This window comes from Crocodylus porosus, unplaced genomic scaffold (genome assembly GCF_001723895.1).
Source record: "Crocodylus porosus isolate Cpor-Errol unplaced genomic scaffold, CroPor_comp1, whole genome shotgun sequence".
In the NCBI taxonomy this organism is placed as follows: Eukaryota; Metazoa; Chordata; order Crocodylia; family Crocodylidae; genus Crocodylus; species Crocodylus porosus.
In genome coordinates, this window is record NW_017728917.1 from 21,979,310 (window position 1) to 22,000,570 (window position 21,261).

Below are 21,261 nucleotides of genomic sequence, written 5' to 3' on the forward strand. Positions count from 1 at the left end.
TAGCAGGCATGAAAACAACATTAATCTCGTTGTACATCTCCATCAGAGCTCTTGGGTGACTGTTAATAAGCAGTAATATTTTGAAAGGAACCTTTTTTTCTGAGCAGTAGGTCTCAACAGTGGGCTTAAAATATTCAGTAAACCATGTTGTAAACAGATGTGCTGTCATCCAGGCTTCTTTGTTCCATTATTAGAGCCCAGGCAGAGTAGATTCAGCATAATTCTTAAGGGCCGTAGGATTTTCGGAATGGTAAATGAGCACAAACCTTCAATTTGTAAAAAACGCAATATCTGCGAAGCGCAATAAAGCGAAGCGCAATAAAACGAGGTATGCCTGTAAGCAGTTTGTTGAAAAAAAAGAAAATTTTTGAGACTGCACTATAACGTTGTTTTAATGTGCTTATTTGGTAACACCATCAGTTAGAATAAGAATCAGTTACATAGACAAAGAAAGAGAAAGGTGTTTCCAATATGTAGAATCATCCATATTTAATTTTGTGTTCAGGTTATTTTTAGTGCGAAGAGACATCCATATTTTGTTTTTCTCTGTATTTACCTTATTAAAGATTGTAGAGAGAGGCAAAATATGGATGTCCCTTCTCATGAATAATGTCTGTCCTTACCACAGAACTTTTTGAGATTTTTTGTACTTCACAGTCAGATATTAATTGTGTTAGAGCATTGCCATGTTACCTTTGCAGCTATTGGGCGGTTCAAAGTGTTCAACAGATGTCAATTAAAGACATCCAAGTTGCTGTGTTTAACATTTCAGTTTAAATTTAGTGGTTCTTTGATAGTTTATACATAGAAAGTCGGTGTCTGGCCTGAAGTAACTAATGGTGCAATTTAATATGTGCATTGTCTTTTATACTGCTGTATTGCAAATATTAAATTACATCTCATAGCAACAAGAATCATAGGCCTCTGATGAATATGTGGAACACTTCAACTCATAATTTCAATGTGATATAAACCTGACTATATTGACCAAGTTTGCTTTTTCCTGGGTGACAGTTGTCAGTTGCCCCATCTGGTTTAGCAGGGGTCCAATGTTGCCCTTGCTTTTCCTCCAGCTCCCCACATATCTAAAAAAGGACTTTTTATTTTCCTTGATATTTGTAGCTAGCTGGAATTCCATCGCAGCCTTGGCTTTCGTGGTTTGCTCTCTGCAAGTCCAGACTAAAGCAGAGTATTCTTCCTTGGTGGCAGTTCCAGTCCTCCATCTTTTATAGGTCTTCCTTTTAAGAAGCAGGAGGTCTGCCAGTTCCCTGCTGTGCCCTTCTGTTGCCTTTCCTCTGAGACAAGATGGACTTTGCTTGCGCATCCAGGATTGCTCCCTTGAGGAGTCCACGTGTCCTGAACTCCCCTCTCCATTGGGTTGTGGCCTTTTAGGGCCTTTCTGACAAGCGTCCTTAGTTTGTCAAAGTCAGCTTTCCTGAAGTCGAGGACTTCTGTACAACTGACTGACTTGCCAGCTTTATGGCAGATGGTGAAGGTGATCAGTTCATGATCACTGTTACCCAGCTTCCCTTCGATTGTTTGGTTGCCAATTAGGTCATCCGCGGTTGCCAGTACAAGGTTGAGCAGTTCTTTACCTCTTGTCTGCCCATAGACTTCCTGTGTCAAATAGAGGTCATCCACACATAAGAGAAAGCTTTGTTACCACTCAGATTTGGCTGAGCTCTCCTCTCGTGAGATATCTGGGTAGTTAAAGTCTCCCATGACAACCATTCACCGGGATTGTGTGGCCTCAGCCAATTCCCTGGTGAAATCCTGGTCAAGTTCAGGACTCTGAAAAATTTTCAACTCTGTTGAAAAATGCTTTTCCCACCCACCCCTAAAAAACCCTAGTTGGATCAATAAACATGACTACATTCTCAACATGACTACATTCTCAGTATTTTTTATTTCTTTTATGTGCATAACTCCTGTTGGAAATACTGGGATTTTATTCAGAATATTGTAGAACAAGTCTAGAATTAAAAGGCCTTCAGAAGTTACTAAAGACACTTTCAGACTGTCAGGTCATGTATGTAATTCAGGATTTCAGATAACACAAACTTGAAGGAACTTGGTTCTCAGTGTTTTTCTTTCAAGTGTGAAAAGTCTATGTTCTTTGCATTATAACCTCTAGATTTAGCTGAGATACTGTAAATACTGAGCAAATATTGAAGGTTCTCTATATTCATGCATAAGAATTATAGAACGTGAGGCTACCTATTTTTCAAGGTAATTATTTATTCTTTTTAAAACATAATTAAGCCGTATGCAATATATGAGCAATGTTAAGTTAAGTTGTGCTACAAACCTACCTATACCCACTTATACAAGACAATATATAATTACAGACAAAATGTAATGTTAAGCCAAAGATTTCTAACTCAGTTAGTCATACTGAGTGTGTCTGCATGTGTGCTTTACTGAGGAGTTGACTAATTAGCTTTGCATTAAAGCATCACCACCTACACATGGGCCAGTATTATGGGACAGGAAATTAATTAACTTTGCCCTAAGATAGTACTGTCCCTGACAGAACTATCTTATGGCAGAGTCATTTACTGCACAAAAACTCATGTGCCAGGTGGCAGCACATTGAGCACTGTAGCACCATTGAGCAGCACATTGAGCCTTGTGGGTCAGCCTGCCAGCCTGGGGCTGCTCTGACTGGGCTCAGTATGCTGTGGTGGGGTATGAGGGGTCTTCAGTGTGGGGCTAGCCAGCAGTCAGCCCCTGCACTGTAGCACCCATGTGCCCCAGCCAACTAGTTCAGCATCTAGGGCTTACATTTACAAGTCCTACCCTGCTGCAGAGTTCATTAGTTTTGTGAGGTTTAATAGGGGTACACATGTAGATTCTGAGACATTTGCTATGCAGTTAATTAGTCAACTGGACAGTAAATGTCTTGTGTAGAAGTGCCCAGTATGTGGTAGTAAGCATACATTAGGAGTTTGCTACAATTGTACTATAATGTTATGTTATCTGACTTAAATCGGTTTGTAACATAGTGGGCGTGTCTGCACAAGACACTTTACTGTGAAGTAACATAATTTACTGTGCAGTAAGCATGTGCATCTACCTGTGCACATGCTTACTATGCAGTAAATCTTGATAATCGCAAGTAAATTTGCTGCCTGCAAAGTAGCGAATTTACTCATAATTAGTAATGATGCAGTAGCACTCATGTAGATGCTTGACTGGGAGCAAACCTGCTCCCAGTTAGCTAGACACCAGAGGGCAGGAAACTGCCCCTGGGAACTGCTTGCTGTTGGGGTGGGCTCTACCACCAGAGCCTGGGTGGGGACCATGTCCTCCTGCCCCAGCAGGAGGGAGCTGTAAGCTCCATGCTGCGAGCTCATGATCAGGGAATGGGACCTGGATGATTCTTATCTACCAGCCCTGCTCCGCCATCATGATGGGGGAGTGGGGAACTGAGAGATCCTTATCTCCCAGCCTGAGCTCTGCAGTTGTGGCACTCAAGGTGGAAGACCCTTATCTCCCAGCACCAGTTCTACAGTCATGGGACTGGTGCTGGGAGATCCTCATCTCCTAACCTGAGTCCTGCAACTGTGGAACCCAGGCTGGGAGATAAGGATACATAAAGGCTATGCAGGGTTCATTCACTTATGTCAAGCAGAAGGATACAAAATAGAATTTTCAAGTTGCTTACAGGACAAGACTAACATGGTTATATTTTACTATTATTACACTTTATGTAAATGTTAGCTGCACCGCCAGCCCCATGGTCACAGAGTTGGTGCTGGGAGATAAAGGTCCCCCCCCGCCTGAGCCCTATGAACGCCGAGCTCAGCCTAGGAGATAAGAATCTCCCAGCTCCATGACTATGGAGCTGCCACAGGGAGCTTCCTGCTGGTGGAGACTGGGGATCCTGTTCCCTACCCAGCTCCGTGATTATGGAGCTGGGCGGGGAACAGGCTATGGAGCTTGTTCCCTACCCAGCTCCATGAGTACAGAGCCTGGCAGAGAACACGCTCCCAGCTCCACAATCATGGAGCTAGATGGGGAACAAGCTCCCCAGCCTCTGCACTGTGATCGCAGACTGGGGCTTGGAATTCTCCCAGTCAGGGTCAGGTCCCAGCCCTGTGCCCTGCTCAAGTGATTGCTCCCTGCCCCGGGCACTGCATGGAGTGGTACAGTATCCTACTTATATGTGAGGTACCTACCTAAAGTTCAGAAGAGCCCTAGGAGGAAATCCAGCCCTACTGTTGGTTATGGATTTGTTTGGTGGGGAAGTAGAAAAAACCAATATTTTCCAGTTTGTATCCATTCCTAAACACATCCAATTACCACATGGAAAAATTTGAAACTTGCATTTAAATACCAGTCTGTTTAAACTGATGTACTATCAATAGTGTGCTTAGTTATGTCACTTTAGAAACACAAAACACAGTCTGCATTTAGAATAGATTTGTCTTTACTTTTGCAAGTTATGCTTACTTGTATGTACTGTACACTGTTTATATACACTTCAGATGTTAGTGCTGGCATGTTCATGTGATCTAACATATTGTGGAAAATGGTACATAACAGAGCTGCTAAATTGGCTCTTGCTCGCTCCCTTATGGAATAGGATTAGTGAACCATCTCCAAGACCCTCTGCAGCCATCCGCTCAAATGCCTAATAGGCTCCTGTCATTATCTTCCATCCTTTCCTTTTCCATTTCTTCCTGGTATTTCTATATAAACCTTATCTGCACCTTTATCTCTTTTTGGGAGCAAAATTCTTCACCATGGTTATCATTTCTTCCTGAGCTCCTTTGTAATACACCTCAAATAGGTACCCTGTAAAATGGACAAGTAATAAAGGCAAAAAGGATTTGACCTGTCCATCATAAGTGATTTATGTAAAATTTCACATACATAGTACAGTAGCCTGTTTGCAACATATGGGTTTATATTAGTGCATATTCAAGGCCAGATGCTTCTGTGGCTTGAATGCCAAATACCATAAAGCATGCTGTGCAAAATCTGTTTGAACATTGTTTGCTTAAGCTAGTGTCCTCTACTTGGTACCAACTAACACAGTGAAACATCCCATATTACATCCCATATCTGTACACACCCAAAACATATTATTCGAACACGTAAACCAGAGGAGTTTGAACAAAGCCAAAGATCTTTGCATGTGGATCTTCATATATCCAAGTAACGTAATATAAATTGGGTTGTAAACACTTTGGATTTGTCTTTATTTGGAACATACCTATTACAATTTTAGTGCTACTGCAATTCATAAATTTGGTAATAAATTTCCAACTATTATCAGATAGGTTTGAGATTCTTGCTTAGAAGATTCCAAGAGTCAAGCTGCTTTGTTAACAAAATTTATTGGTACTCAAAAGAGAGTGAGAGACAGAATAAGAATTTCCAGATATGTGAGTGGATATTATCATGTCAGGCTTTTTTTGGCTAGTTTCCTAGGAGAAGTTAAATTTAGGATTAGATTCCAGCTCTTTCTCAATTGGAGTCTGGCAACAGAAGCTAGGCTTTAAATTCAGGAGCTCTTTTCCTTTGGACAGACTTTCCTTCTTTTGGCTCGATATGCCCCCGACCAGCTTTTATGGCCCTGTAAAAGAGGAGCTCCCTTCCCAAGGCAGCTCCAGAGCTAGCCTCCTTCTGGCTTTCTTCTCCTCTATCCTAGTTGTTCTGTGGGAACTCAGCAGCCAAACTCTTCTTTCTGAATGCCCTGTGACTGCTTCAAAATCCTAAATAGGTAAATATTCATTCTTTGTTATCTGTAAAAATGGAGTCATTTGGGAATTAGCTGGTTAGAAAAAGTCTATCAAAGTTTACTAATAAAAACATAAACAGAATTATTAGTTCTATTTCAGAGATGGTTGGAGTTCTATAATTTTGGTAGGCTTTTGTGGTGTTCACAAATTGATTGAGAGCAGGTTCAGGCTTGATATCAGAAGGCAACAGTAATTTCTCTTTACTTAGTTGTGCCAGTAAAGTCGGAAATAATTTTGAAGATTATGATACCCATCCTCCCTCCCCCAAAAATTTTGCAAGAGGTATGCTTTATTTTTATTTCTGATTAGTAAACTATTTGTTAGAAAGTTAAATTTTATAATGGTTTTATGCAAAAGGCAAGAGTTCATCTTCAGGTCTAAGAAGAAGAATGTAGAATGTGTTCAAAAGCTTGTCTAACTTTATTCCAACTATACAGTTGGTTCAATAAAAGATATCACCCCAAAATTATTTGCCATTCACATAATTCTGAAAAAGCACAGCTACATCACTCTACCATTACCATTGTGGTTTAATTCAGCTAATAATGAACTTATTGAGGTAGTAAAGGCAGGTTTATTTTTCCTAAAATATATATTTCTCTGTATTAATTTTTTATACATCCTTCTCTAAAATAAGAATATAGTATTTGGGATGGATGATGGGATAGGTCATTTGAGTTTAGAAAACAAAATTAATTCTGAATTGTCAGCTTTTTAAAGGTGTCTGAAATCTGGTGGCAAACTGTTTTGCTTGTAACATACATCTGAACCAAATAAAGTCTTTCAAAATGCCCTTATTGTTATCATTAGATTTAGAAATGTGGGGTTTATGCATATTCAGCAACAACTGCAATCTGGTGTGGAAGGATGGGATTTCCAATGCCTGCTTGGGAAACTGACCTCCACATCTCTTTGAGGGATTTCCAAAACTTTAAGTTCAGAACAAATACACATGGGCATTGCTTAACTTTAGGTGGCTGATGATGACTTTTTAAACCCATGGAACCATAACATTTACAAATAATGGAGTTCTCTTGCTCTTTCTCTTGTGGTCAGTTGCCACCTAGGCTTCAACAGATCTTAAACAAGGCATTGAATGGATGTACCTAGTGGATGATGTATGAGAGAGATCCGTAGTCCACTGATGGGTTTATTGATTGTCTGGATATTACTTTTACCGCTGCTGTTGTTTTCATGTCCATCGATTGTAGATAGTTATTCATACATTGGCTAACTTTAGGACATACTTGTATAGTATGGATGATGATGTTTCTGATTTTGTTTGTTTTAGTGTGGATTTGTTTCACTGGTAATAGTGAGGAAGGAGAATTCCTCAGAGACGATTAAATATATAAGCATTCAAATATAGTCCATTGGATAATAATTCTTTTTAGGGTTTATTTTACGTTTTACTTCTTCAGTTTATAGCTCAGAGCTGTGAGTGTTTTCAAGGAGAGTTGAATATAAATTTCTCCCAACAAAGAAGAACAACTGCAATGTTTCTTTTACATCTGGTGTTTGAAGAGTTTCTCTAGGAAATTTGGCTCAAAATAATTATATGTAGATGTGTTCTTTTCTGGACCAATTCCAACTGTTCATATTTTCTTTGATCTTGTCACACATATGTGGCACTGGTGATACTTCTTATTCCCCACTTTTCCATAACCTTTCCTTCTCTCCTCTTATGAAACTTCTCTCTCATGGTGTTCTGCCTACTTTACTGACTTCTTTCAGTTATCCTGGGAAACCTGCACCTCTACCTTTCAGCATCCACTTGTCTGATGTTTCCTTTAAGTACTTGCAGCCATTACAGGCTTAGGGTGTCAATACTAATCTCGGCTTTTCATCCTAAATTCTCCTCTCTATTCTGTAACTGTTCCTGCCGGCAGCTGTTTTATCTTGTCCATCACCCAGTTTTGCAATTTATGTATCTTCTTTGATTCTTTCCCTCTCTGCATACAACCAGTTCCTCTTTCATCTTATACTAGCTACAAAAATGTCCCTATGCGGTATATCTCTGCTGATAAGACAGTAATCTATACTCTGATCATTTCCTGTCTTTGCTTCTACAATTGTTAGTTTGGGGCTTTTTTCTCTGACCCCTTTCTTTCCCAGTCAATTGAAAACATTGTTGCACTGATTACTATTTTCCCCCAAAATACTGACTAGATCTTCCCCTTCTTGTGTCTACTGTTGCCCTACTTCTTCTGTATATAGAATTCAGCTTTTGGTCCTTTCAGAGTGTGTACGTGTCTTGTAGTCCAGTGGTGCTTTTTGGCCAACAGGCCAGATGGGCAGTGCCTGATCCCTACACGAGCTGGATCCAGCTGGTGGACCCACGGCAGGTGCCATCTGGTTGTGTAGAGTGGGTCAGCCTGGTCCTGATCGAGCCCCATGGCAGGAAGGGGCTTGGCTCAGTCCTAATCCATCCCTGCAGTGGGAGGCAGCTTGGTTTGGCTCCAGTCCAGCCCTGTGATGGGAGGGGTTTGGCTCAGCCCCAACCTGGTCAGGCAGAGGGAAGGGTGCATGCCCAGCCATGTGGGGGGGTGTGGTAAAGGGGGCATGAGCTCGGCCTGAACCAGCTGCCCCAGGGGATGGGGCATGATCTAGCTCTGTGATGAGAAGGGGACACAGCCTGTCCCTAATCTGGCTTTGCAGAGGGATGGGAGTGTGGCCTAACCCCAATCTGGCCATGTTGGGGGAGGGTTGTGGCTCATTTCCTACCTGCCCTGCTAGATTTATGGTTTTGGCCATGTGCAGGGATGGCAGTAGTGCCACTGCTTCCTGCCACCAAATTTTCTGCCTCTTGGGAGCACTGTGGGCTGGATTCCAAGGCTCTGTGGGCACTGTTTGGCCCATGGACTGTAAATTGAGCACCCCTGCACTTTCAATCTATCTGTATCTCTGCTCTCACCTTGTATGACACTCCTCCATGCTTTTGCTCTTCACTTGATTGCTTTGTCTCATTTATGCACTTTCATCTTTGTATTTTCCAGAACTAGTTTAAAGTGGTGTACTAGCATATTTGACTAGACAGGGAGGAATGTATATTAAGGTAGCTGTGTGCAAATATTAGGTGATTTTCAGTTTGGCAACCAAACCAAGAAATTGAAAAAAATAATTGGGGGAGTTGAACTGATATAGTTGCCTTTCTTTGTGTTACCACAATGAAAATATAAAGCCTTATGGTGAGGACATTCATCTGAAAGGTCAGAGTCTTGAGTACAAATCCACTATCTGCTTGACTCAAAGGAAGTATGTGATTCAAAATCTAATCAATAGGTATACAGTTTTCCGGGATACTCCTAGTCACTCCTTTTAACCAATCCACTTTGTATAAAATAAATACTCATTGAAGCAAAGAGTAAAAGTGACTGTCATACTGGTGGTTACAGTGGTAAGGAGGTTCTAGGTATGTAGGTTCTAGTCTCTTCTTCAGCAATTGTTTTTTTATTCACAACAGAACAATATCAAGAGGAGAGAGTAGGCACGTCTACGTGTTCATTAATTCACAGTAGTTGAATTAATGAGTATTAAATTGAGTACTTGCATTAAATTGAGTACTTGTATCATCAAGTACTAAATTACTGTGCAGTAACTGACATTACTGTGCAGTAGTACCAGCACATGCCTTTTTAGTGACGCTACTGCATGGTAGTCTAATAATACTGTGCAGTAGTGTATTAGCACTGTTCATGCTGTTATGCACTACTACACAATATTATTAAGCTACTGCGCAGTTAGCATCTCATGGAGACATGCCTAGTGAGTACAATGTCCCAGAATACCCTCTAGCTGCATGATTAGAACATTCCCTTGGAAAGTGGGAGATTGAGGTTCAAATCAAGTTGGACATTGAACTTGGGTCTATCATCCTAGATGAGTTCCTGCTGGGTGAGTTCCTGAACCACTAAACTATTGGATAAATATTTGTGAGCAACAGTAGCAAAAATAATTTTAGCTGAAGCTATGGGGTGAATTTGGGTTGAATTTGTGAATTGCTTTGTAAGACTAGAATGGAATTTCTTGTCCAATAAACTATTTCCTAGAAAAAAAAATCATTCCCTCTATACCAAGTTTCATTTGTTCTAATAAACTTTCAGTGGCAGCTAGTGACAGTGTTTGTTCATTACTGTATTGTTCTACATTGTAAAACATTCCAAAAAGCAAGCTATTTGGGACAGCATAATAGTCTGCATTATTCTTATGCCGGTACAGGAACATGTACACGTGGGTGATCTATAATTAAATTCAATAAAAGGTTAACATGTAAGTCATATACAGAAGGGGCTACACAGTATTTTTTCAACAACGGACACTAAACAAATGAAGATTAATTGTGTAGGAGATTGAGCTGAAAGCACCAATGTTTAAAGACCCTTAAACTAAGCTTTGTGGTATGTTAGTTTGAAATGCAGAAATAGATTTCTTTTGCTAGAAGTGAATATGGAGAGAGCAGCCATAGTTAGAACTTAGAAAATACTGAGTGCTTAAACAAATAGGAGACAGGTTATGCATCTTTGCTAAATGGCTGTTTAATGTACTTGAAAATGAAATTCTGCCCAGTGATCACTTAAAAGGAAAAGTTCTCTCTGGCTCAATCTTCTTGTCCTTAAGGGTGTCACACTTTACATATACAGAATGATGTATTTAGTGAAAATTCCTTTTCTTATAATTCTTTCTTTTGTACATAGCAACTAATACAACTTTTTCATATTCCTGAAGAGAGAAAATACAACTCATTTAAGACAGTGGGTTGCTATGTATGTAACCAAAGCAAAATCTGTCCCCTTGGCTATTACTTTGTTCTAAGCTTTATGCTGAGTCCTAATCTTATATCAGTCTTGTACTTAAGCAGACTATATAGCATTTGTATGTGTAAAAGAACAATACTGAGTCACTGCTTTCATCTTTTCTTTGCTTATTCAACCTTATAAGATAGGGTCAGTCATAAACATCACATTACCTTTTTCCTTTGAACTTTACATGCTGATAGCTGTCTCTCACTAATGGGGCCACATGTTGCTTAGGGACTGGCACAAACTCAAAGGTTCACATTTTCTATACCCTGAGAATTTAGAGCTTAATTAAAGACAAGGTGCAACCAATAACGGTGGCAAAGAATAAGATGAGGGGAAGGGTGGATGAAGATAAAAGATGAATCGGCTAAAAGTGGGCTATAACGTAATGATTTCAAAACTGTCATTTTTCCAAATTACTAAGTCTCTTAAAGAAAATAGTTAAAGAAGTCAAAAATTACCCCCCAAAAATAGTCAGAATTTTTTGATCACCTTTTTGAGTCGTCCTATCTTTTTATACATAATTGAGATGTCTGAGAAAAGAATTTTTAATGTAAATACATTATGTTTTCTTGGTAGCAATATTGTGCTTTTTCTGATATTTAAACGTATTAGTACCATAAAAAGAAGCAAGAGAATAAGTGTGGGCATTTCTTTGTTTCTTGTCCTTTCTTGCCTTTTTGTTTTCTCTTGTCCTCAGGTTAACATGAGGGTTAATACTTGGCACAGCATGTTTTGCAATACTAAAACTACATGAGAGAAAACTGTGGTGTCTAAGGAAGTTAGGGACAACAAAACCATTCAGAGGGCACATCTGCTCTGTGAATGTCTCTTGCTTCCATTGGTTTTGATCTTTAGCTCCCTTCAGATCCTTAGGATCTCCTCAGCTGAGAGGTCCATGTCCCTGTCTACTCGACCTCTTCCATAATCTCACCTAATAGTTGCCTGACAACTGTATCAGGTTCTGTCAGATTTTCCTTATATAAATGTTCGTTAGAAGGAGACAAATTGGACTATAGGATGAAATGGATTGCAGTGAACTCTCTGAATTTAACTGATTTGCTTTTAGTAATTCATACTTCTATTGACATGGTAGAATTGATACTTCTACATAATCCTGGAGAGCCTTAAAACACTGACATTCTGGAGGGGTCTTCAATGGAAAGGACTGGAGGAACTCTAAAGGTAAAGCATCCCTTTGGGCCCTATGATAGCTTTGCCGGAGACACCATGTCGTTAAAAATAATCTCATAAATGTATAGAAAATGTTCTTGCTTATTAGCAAAGTGCTGGCATGAGAAGGACAAAAATCTTCCCTCCATAAATGAATGGATCAAAAACTATAGTCATTATTAAAATTCATACAAAATTCAAGAAAGTCCTAGCACACTTTGAAAAAATGTAAAGACCATTTTCTTAGTACCTAGATAAAGACATAAGAATAGTAAAAGATGAATTCTCACATGTAATTGCAAGCAGAAAAACATACTTTTTAAATATTACTTTGTAAATAGCATCTTTCAGTTTTCTAAGAAATATCCTGTATTTGACTATATTTTTCTAATTAATTTTAATGTTGTTACTGAATTGTTTTATGTATATATTTTGACTATTTTAAATATATATAAATTTGCATTAGAAATGTGTCTGTATGTTTCTGTGTTTTAGACAAGTATGAAATGTCAAACAAAAGAAGATGTGCATGATGAAAACATGTTGTTAATGAAACCCCTAATCAAATGGAATAAAAATGTAACATTTATGACATGAAAACTAAGGGAGGGTTGTGGAGGTGAACTGATTTTTCTTATTGCTAGATCAGGATGTAAAATAGTTACCATAAAATATATTAATACAATATTTAAAATATTTTCTGACTGATTTTATACTCAATGACTGCCTCATTCTGAGAAACACTTTTGGCTATAAATCAAATGGTGCTTTCCAAAAACTAGCCCATTTCCCTTACAGGTAGCAATATTATTTCAATATGTTTTGGTGAAGAGAAAAAAACCTTAACCCCCAATTTTTTTGAGAGAAATCTTTAATTCTAAATGAAAATGCTAATTAAGAACATTATTACAGTATTTTTTTAAGCTGTAGAATGCATAGATGTTAGTACAGCTCTGTAGCTTTAAATGCCTCCATTGTGCTAGACTACTCAAAGCTATTTTTTTGCTGGTATCAGATTTGGCAATAGGTTGAGATGTGTCTGCAATGGACCATTTACTGTATGAAACAGAACATTTACCATGAGTCATACTAACCAATAAAAAATAAATTGTGTGTAAATAGCCATGTTGGGTATTTGCATTTGGACTACTTTTACTGCTCACTTTTCAGCATAGTAGTTGATTTTTCTATTCTTCTATATGTACAAGTGTTTCTGTGGGAAGGAGTAAAGGCTGGAGAATGAATGTTGAGGTTTAAAATTCTCAGTATTAACATTCAAAACAACAAAAACACGCCTTGTAGAACAGAGCATATCGACGATGGGAGGAGGGGACCCTGAAATTCTGCTTGCTTCTAGGAATATCTTTTCTATTGTGCAAATATTGTTTTCCTTAAATCTTTCTCAAGCTCTGTTCAACGTTCACTGTTTTCATTAGAATGTTATAAAATTTGCAACATGCTGCTTGGAATTTGGTTTCTTCAGTTTTTACTAAATAATGAAAAGATTTCATGACCACAAGTTCTGTTTGTTTTTGGGTTTTGCTATTAAACTTAAATTAAACTAATCTTACATTTTTTAAAATTTACTTTACTGGAACATGCATGATTCCTGGCATAATGTGATAGAAATTTCAGAAACTGAATTGGATCTAGAGAAACTAAGAAGAGTCAAACAAACTCCAAGAATCTGTATTACCCAATATTTGTTGTTTCAGTCTTTTAAAGCCCAACAGATCCAAATCCAAGTGGAAAATATATTAGGCTATATTAATTACTTCAGCAAAGATTTAGAAGTTTTAAAAGAAGGCCTTGGGGAAAATCTATGAAAAATTCTCTCTTGTATAACACCTTCATACATATTTTTAAAGGGCAAATTATTTTAAAGAAAAATGTTTTCTTTGATTTATTATTTCGTTGCAGATTCCAACATACAATATCTTGGCTTTAATTTAGATAATGAAAGTAATTTTCTTTGCGACTCTTAGATTTCTGTAGAATTAAAAAGCCTGTCTGCAGGTGAGATTTGATTTAATCCCTTGAGTGTTTAAGAAGCATTCCTGAGACAGTCCCCAGAAAAAGTGACAAGATTAGCACTTGCAGTTTACTGACAGGATGGCCAATAGAAAAGACTTTTAGCTGAAAGCATATAATGCTTTTTCTAATGGGAATACTGCTCTTTTAAAATTAGTAAAATGCACATATGTATTTAAATATTGGGAGTAGATGCATTTATTTTTATAGAGCTAATGGAATGATATCACTACAGCTAAGGTAGGTGGAGGCTATATGCTGTCCAATCTTGATGGTAATGCACATCCTACCATGCCAACTTTGTACAAGTCAGAAATAAAATCACCACCTCAACTCGGCTGAATGCTAACTTCTGATTTTAAAAAAGTCCTTGCTATACCTATGAAAAAGTATTTAAGAATACTTGTTATAAATCAAGGTTTAGAAAGCTTTTGACTGTTCACAAAAATCAGTCATAGCATGAGAAGTTTAAATAATGAAATAATTTTCCTCTGTTTTTTTCTGTGTGTAACACCCATATCCTTCTCTCTCTAAAAATGTGAGATAACCATAGCATTCTCAGTCTTAAAAGCCTGAGAAGAATTAAAGACTTTATTATGTTGTAAGTGTTTCATTTTAAAGAATACTAAACCCCATTGCCTTCTCTAATCTTACGGAGAGTTCTGTTCAGGGTTAGGTAACCATAGCGTCTTGTACACACTGACAGATCATTATTCAGCCAGTATTGTCCATCCTCTGAAAGAAAGGGTCTGTCCTTGGACCTGAATCTTCTTTCATATACACCCATTTAATCCAGTGTAAGTAGAAGGAATAATCTAACCATTCCTTGTGCTGCTTACTTTACCTGTGGGCCATACATTGAATGATTTATTTTAAAACAGTTGTGTTTCAATAGGAATGTTTTTAATTTGCTGCCTATTCTCTTTACCTCTGAAGGGCGAATTTTGTGAAATGCGGTAGTACTTTAGAACATGTATTCTTGGTTAAGGCTTTAATTGTATTTTAAAATTAGTTTTAAGAGGAAGGTAATCGTGTAAATATTTTGGAATTCAGATGAGCAATGTGCATAGGAAGTAAGTGCTTTAATTTAAGGTGCCTAGAATGGGTAGGTCAGGCTGTGGATAATAAAAGAACAGATCCCAACTTTGAATATTGATTGTGTTTTTGGAAACACTCTTCTGCTTTTTCCCTCTCTGTTTGAGAACGTAGCTTGATGAAGCTGAAATGTGCAATAACTTAAGTGTTCCACAGGGTGTCATGAGGTAGTTGTTAGAATCATTAATACTTGTTTGAAAGTAAAGAAACATGATGTGCAGTCCTATGAGTACCAGTTAATGTAATCTTGGATGTGACTAATACACATGCCATAAAATAAAAAGTTATTAACTCATTAACACACATATCCTATTTCTGTATCTATATAAAATGTACACATGAGCAAAAATATTACTGGAGATCGTTTATAGCAGTGAGCTGTCCTACATAATATCTTTCCAGCACCTTTTCTACATACAGATTCCTTTCGGTTTCCTTGGGGAGGTTAGTGATCCAGTAATACTCAAAAGCAAGGAAGCTTGTAGAGACTTCAGTTTTAACCCTGACATTTCAAGACACTAAGGGTCAATCAGGGCAAAATTTTCCCTATTTTTATCAGGCATATTTATATATCTGCACATCAAAATTGGAATTTTCTCATCAGTTCTATTGCTAATGATGAAAATATGTGGAGCGCACAAAATGCTCCTTCCATAAAACCAATGCAAGTCAGGGTCTCTTTCCCAGAGCAATAATTTTTTGTATCTTGGGAGGTAGAAGTTTGAGCTATGGTAGAATATTGGAACAGTACTGTTTGACATATTGACCTAGCCATCCTTCAGAATGGAACATATTTCTGCAGAGGTGTAACTGGGCAGTTCTGCACCTAGACGATGGTGAGGCATGGGATATAGTTCACAACTGGACTACCAAGGGAAGTGGCACACCCTTAAGTCAGAACCTGGCATTGGCACCCTGGTTACCACCCCCAGTCATACTAGTGTATATATGTATATATATATCTCTCTGAAAACAAGTCAGCACCCCCCACCTCCCACTATTTCCATTTAGATTTAATTATTACAATCTGTTCTTGGTAATGATAACTCAGTAATATCTTCCATAGACTGATTGTTTCCCCCCCCTTAAAATATATACTTTCAGATTTTTTTTTTAATATCAAGGTTTGTCCCAATACCAAAATTTGTTATGATAACTTAAATTGTTTTTTGCCTTGGACCAAATTTCTTCTGATAAACTTTTGAACTAGGTAGAGTTACACAATGAGGTGACCTGGTTTCAGGTTCATAATAAAATCTCTAAATCCCATTCAGCTGTTACAGTAGTAATGGCCTAATTCTGCTTCCATTGAAGTCTTTGAGGTGTTTTAGATAAAGATTGTTTTCCATGTGTGAAGTATGGCACAATTATGTAATATGAATGGCAAAATCTCTGATGATTTCAGCAGAAACAGGATGTGGTCTACTCTGTGCAGCTGCTGAAGTTTGTCAAAGTAAGCAGTCAGGTCCTGATTAAGAACAACCATGAAATATTTGCTTAACTTTAAGCATATGCTTAAGTGCTGTCATGAATAGAGAAGATTTCCTGAACTGAGATTTTAACCCTGTGGTTTTTAAGTAGGAAAGCTGACTGGAACAAGTAGGAATTTTGCTGAAGGAGGACTGAAATGTGCTCTACATGACAGGTAATATTTTTCGTATAAGAACTGGAACACTGGTCTATTTGGTACCTTCCACCTGAATTGATTTTGAATACCATATTTAATGCACATTTTCCAGATTAACGTTAAATTAATGAGAGATGATGTAGGAGCAGCTGCATTAATCTGTGTGCTAGACCTTAGTGATTAATGTGGAACAAGCTGACCATCTCTGAGGTTGATTTGCAATTATGTGAGAGGAGCAGTTCCTTGGTTAAGGCCTCACTGGATCATTGTGTTTGCAGTTTTGATCATATTCAATGTTTTTGCCAGATTTCCAGGTCCTGAATAAATGTCATATGGGAGGTTAAAAAAATTGCTCCCTATTAAAAATGGGAGGGCACAGGTAATGTGATTAATACATTACTTTAAACCAATGTTTGCTTAAGCATCTCAGAAGTTGTTTTACAAAATGTTATAACACATTTCTCTGATTGACAGGCTCCCATGTTCAGTTTTATTTGCTTTACTGCTGCTGAGCCTTAATGTTATAGGATTTTACGCCATCTATAAAAGGCTAGAAAAGAGCTATCTTTTTTGTTCTGTATAAGTAGTCTATTGGGACCACTAGAAGACCGTAATAAAGCATTATAACACTAAGGATATCTATTTATTTAGAATTATGCAGTTCTTTTCAACAGTTTATAGGACTCTAGTTATAAAGACTTTAAATAGCCATGAAATGATCCACAAACTCTAGGCTTTATGTACATTCAGTAGTAACTTGGTGACAGGAAATCTGTGGCAGTTGCTTGGCCAGTCAAATCTATAATGTATTAAGGGAAAAAAAAGTGTTTTATAAAACTGCCTGGAAAGGTTAAGTGGTAAAAATCTTGGAGACACTTTAGTGTGAAAGTGAATGAAGTACCTAAACTATTTGTTTATATTTAAGAAAGGGTAGATCAAAGAGATACACTTGAGGTGGCGGGGGGATTTTTTCTGTGGCATGTAGGCTTAAGTGACAGTATCTGTATGCATAAAGTTGTATGAACATAAAGATGTAGTTGTTTAACCATTAACACTGCTGCATGTTTAACTTTCTACCAGCCAAATAGCTCTGTACTTCATCTAGGAGAAGAAGAGGATAAAGGTCCTGGACAGCTTCTTTATTAAGTTCCCTGTAATCAATACTAACAGCCAATGCTATCTGGTGGCTGCTACTTGGCTGAACAATGGCCAGGTGCTAATAATGGCCACTAAGCTAAATCTTAATTAGCTAGTGAACTTTGCCATAAATACATTGATATCTACCTTCTGCATGTGTATTTTTGGGATTAATGCATGCAGACATAAAATGATAACAATGAAGAAACATAACAAAGGGTTCTGCTATTATAGGATCAGTTGCACAAATGGAGGTGTCTTCATTAATCTAGTTTTGACATAAGTATGTCACATTTCTTATTTTAATTGTTATATGGTGGTCTGACCTGGACAACAGCCAGAAAAGTAAAGCTGCTGCTTTTGCATGTATGGCTGTATGTATATTTTATAGGTGATGAACCATTGGTATGTTCTCCTTTGTCTTTTATAATGTCATAATATCACCATAGGTGATAATTTATTTCTTAAATTATCTGACCTCCATGTTACAGATGAAATTCAGTTCCGAGATCAGTGTATGGAACTTGTCTTGTTCTGGGGTAACATTTTTCTGACTATTTTGTGTGTCGCTATAATCACATTATCTAAAGGCATACTTTTCTGAAGGTTTCCTGTCATTTGAAAAAATTCACAAAGATAAGCTTTTACTCTTTTTTATACCAGTTTTATATAGCAGCTGTACTGAAGCAGATTAGGTAAAGTGGCCTTCTTAAGGTCTCAGAGTCATTTTTAGAGCTGGGGTTATAACCTAGAATTCCTGATTCTAACTCCCAGAGAGGATTTGATAAGAGAATTAGAATTAATTGTCATAACGAGGGAAGGTCTGCATGAGACATGCAAAGAAATATTTAAGTGAATAATGTGACACATATTCTCCTAGACTATGAATTCAAGAGTCAGAACATTGCAAGCTTCTATACAGGTTCATGCATATTCCAGTTATTATGATATAACCCGTTATGATTTAGGATTCATGCCTACTGGTACATTTTTTATTTTAGTGCATGTTTGCATGTTCTGCATCATTTTACCTGTTCATAAAATTTATCTTCTCTGGGTTTTTTCAATTCTCTCCCTTAATTAATTGCTATTTGTAAGTGATTCCTTTACAACAGTTCTTTGGAACAGACATGTTTTAAATGCACATGTCTGAAAGTTGTATTACTTTGCCTCCTTGATATTTTAAAATTTTGAAAATGAATAAATTGCTTATACAGAGTTGGTGGGGTAGCGGGCTTTTTTTTCTTTTTAAGATAAGAAGTACATGAAATAAAGTGAGAGAAATAAAATAATGCTATAAATGATAAAGTAACATAATCCCCAGGAGAATACCCATGCTGCCAGTAATGTTCAAGAGTCATAATCTGCAATTTAACTTGTTTGTTCTCAGGCTATAGATAATGGATAAAAGTGGTTGGTTTGCTGCCAGTACATCGTTTATTTGCCAAATGTGATGTTTCAGACTTGTTCAACTTGATCCATGTCACAGGCTCTTCTTATTAAGAGGCTGCTGTTGATAATATAAAGAGCTTTACATGCAGTTACTTTTAAATCAGTTACCTACAAAAATATTTTATGGCATAGGATTTATTAAGCGCACAGAAGATTTGGCACATGATTTCATACTCAGTTCCTGCCATATTTCTGTGGGCATGACTCCCTTTGACAACAATGGGAGCTTCGTAGGCACTGAGAACTGAGTGTGTTTCACAATGCCTATACGGAAATGGAGATATTCTGATACATTACACAAATAAGTTTTCCTCATAGTTGGTCTTTCATATGTTGTTACTATATATTTGCTTTAAATATTATGCAAAAAGTTTTACCTATCAATAAGAATACTTTCATGCTAGCAAACTGGCGGTTAAGGGTGGGACACTGGACCGCCCAGTTTAAACAGTGACACATTTTAGATAAACCACACCTCACAAGTAGTTGTAAATTCTTCTATGGGGTACATAATAAATCACAGTCACAGAAAGCATGATTGGAAATATATATAGGTACACAGATGTGGCTCCCTTGGCCAATTGGTGCTCTCTCCACTCAGTCTCCTGTGCAAATGTCTCTTCAGTCAACACTGTGTGAATACCACATTGAATACGGGTACACAGAGACAAGGCTTTTATAGCATGTTGGAGCACCCACTGGGACAAACACTATAGCTATTAGTGGGTACCATCCAATATATGAACCTCATCTAGATAGAATAAATGGAAAATGATGTCAAGATTGCATGTCATTGAGGGAAGTGTTGGATAGATAAGTTTAAGTCACCTTCCCTCTCGTCAATCCTGGAGACACTTTGCCTCTTCTTTTCCCCCTTTCCTGTTGTATTCAAACAGACCCTACATTCTCAATCTTCCCAGTATTTCCTAAGAAGGATAGAGCTAAATACATCAGCTTTACATGGATTGGACATTGAAGAATGATGATGGAGCTGAAATGGAAGATCTGCATCTCCACTTTATTGGAATAATGCAGCATTTTTAATACAACTATTAATATTAAATTAAGTGTTTAAACTGAGAGATACATCATAAACATGCACATTCAGATAATTTAAAAGGGCTTATGGCCCACTCCCCTACTTGAATGATAAGACAATATTGATGACTACTGTGATCTGTTTTTATTTTCAGATTGAAAATCTACAGGAACAACTTAGGGATAAAGACAAACAACTAACCAATCTAAAAGACAGAGTGAAATCATTGCAGACAGATTCCAGTAACACAGACACGGCGCTAGCAACATTAGAAGAAGCTCTGTCAGAGAAGGTAATATTTAGCTTGTAACTCAATGTTGTATGGTGCACCTCAGTGACATGGGTGAAGTGCGTCTAGAAAAGATGGTTCCTTAAACTTATCTAGTACCAAATGCAGAGAAGAAAGTTTGTGTAAGGTTACAGAATTGGCATGTAAAATAATTGGAGTTAACTTGGAGGTTTATGCCACTAACTTGCTAATATTGGAACACACAAGATAAAGGACCTGACCCAATAAAATTGGTAGAAAAATTTCCATTGACTTTAGCGGCATCAGGATTCCATTTTGAGTTAACTTCTAAAACACAGGTTTTTGGGACAGCTCACATATTTGAGCTCAATGGGATGACCTGTGTATTTAAAGTTTAAGCACAAGTGTAATCTTTTGCAGTATTTATATTTTAGTAGTATTTACCTTATAATTATGCAGGGAGAACACAAGTATATAAAATATTTATTATTTTGTAGTATTTGATCTTCTAATGGTATTTCCCATGTTAAATATACAAAATATAGTAAAACAGCATTACAAATCAAACACAGTGGCATGATTTTTTGTTTCTATTCACATTCCCTTTATTGTTTCTTTTGATTATACTGTACTTAGTCTATCTAGACAGTTTTCTCAGAAGGTTTAACGTATTTACACAGGTAAAACTTTGTATGTACTCAGGGGCAGCAGCTTCCCCTGCTAACCTTGGTTTTTTACTCTACACACGCTAGCATATTTACTCTTTCTTATAAACTGTTCCCAAGTTTTGCATTTATGAACTAACTGACAAAAGATGATTAAAGATGAAGTTCTCTCTCTTGTCCAGAGACAACCTTGCTTCAGGCCCCTGCCCCCGCTTTCCTTTCTACCTCCCTCTAAGCCACTTC

General features: G+C 37.5%; 1 protein-coding gene across 2 annotated transcripts in view; it reads left to right on the top strand.

Moving 5' to 3' along the window:
* Positions 1–21,261, top strand: part of ERC2 (ELKS/RAB6-interacting/CAST family member 2) — a 951,034-nt gene that overhangs the window by 450,554 nt on the left and 479,219 nt on the right. For both annotated transcript variants that reach the window (XM_019536909.1, XM_019536910.1), the window contains exon 8: positions 20,258–20,395. In XM_019536909.1, the coding sequence (XP_019392454.1) occupies positions 20,258–20,395 (138 nt within the window). The remainder of the gene's footprint in view (positions 1–20,257; positions 20,396–21,261) is intronic.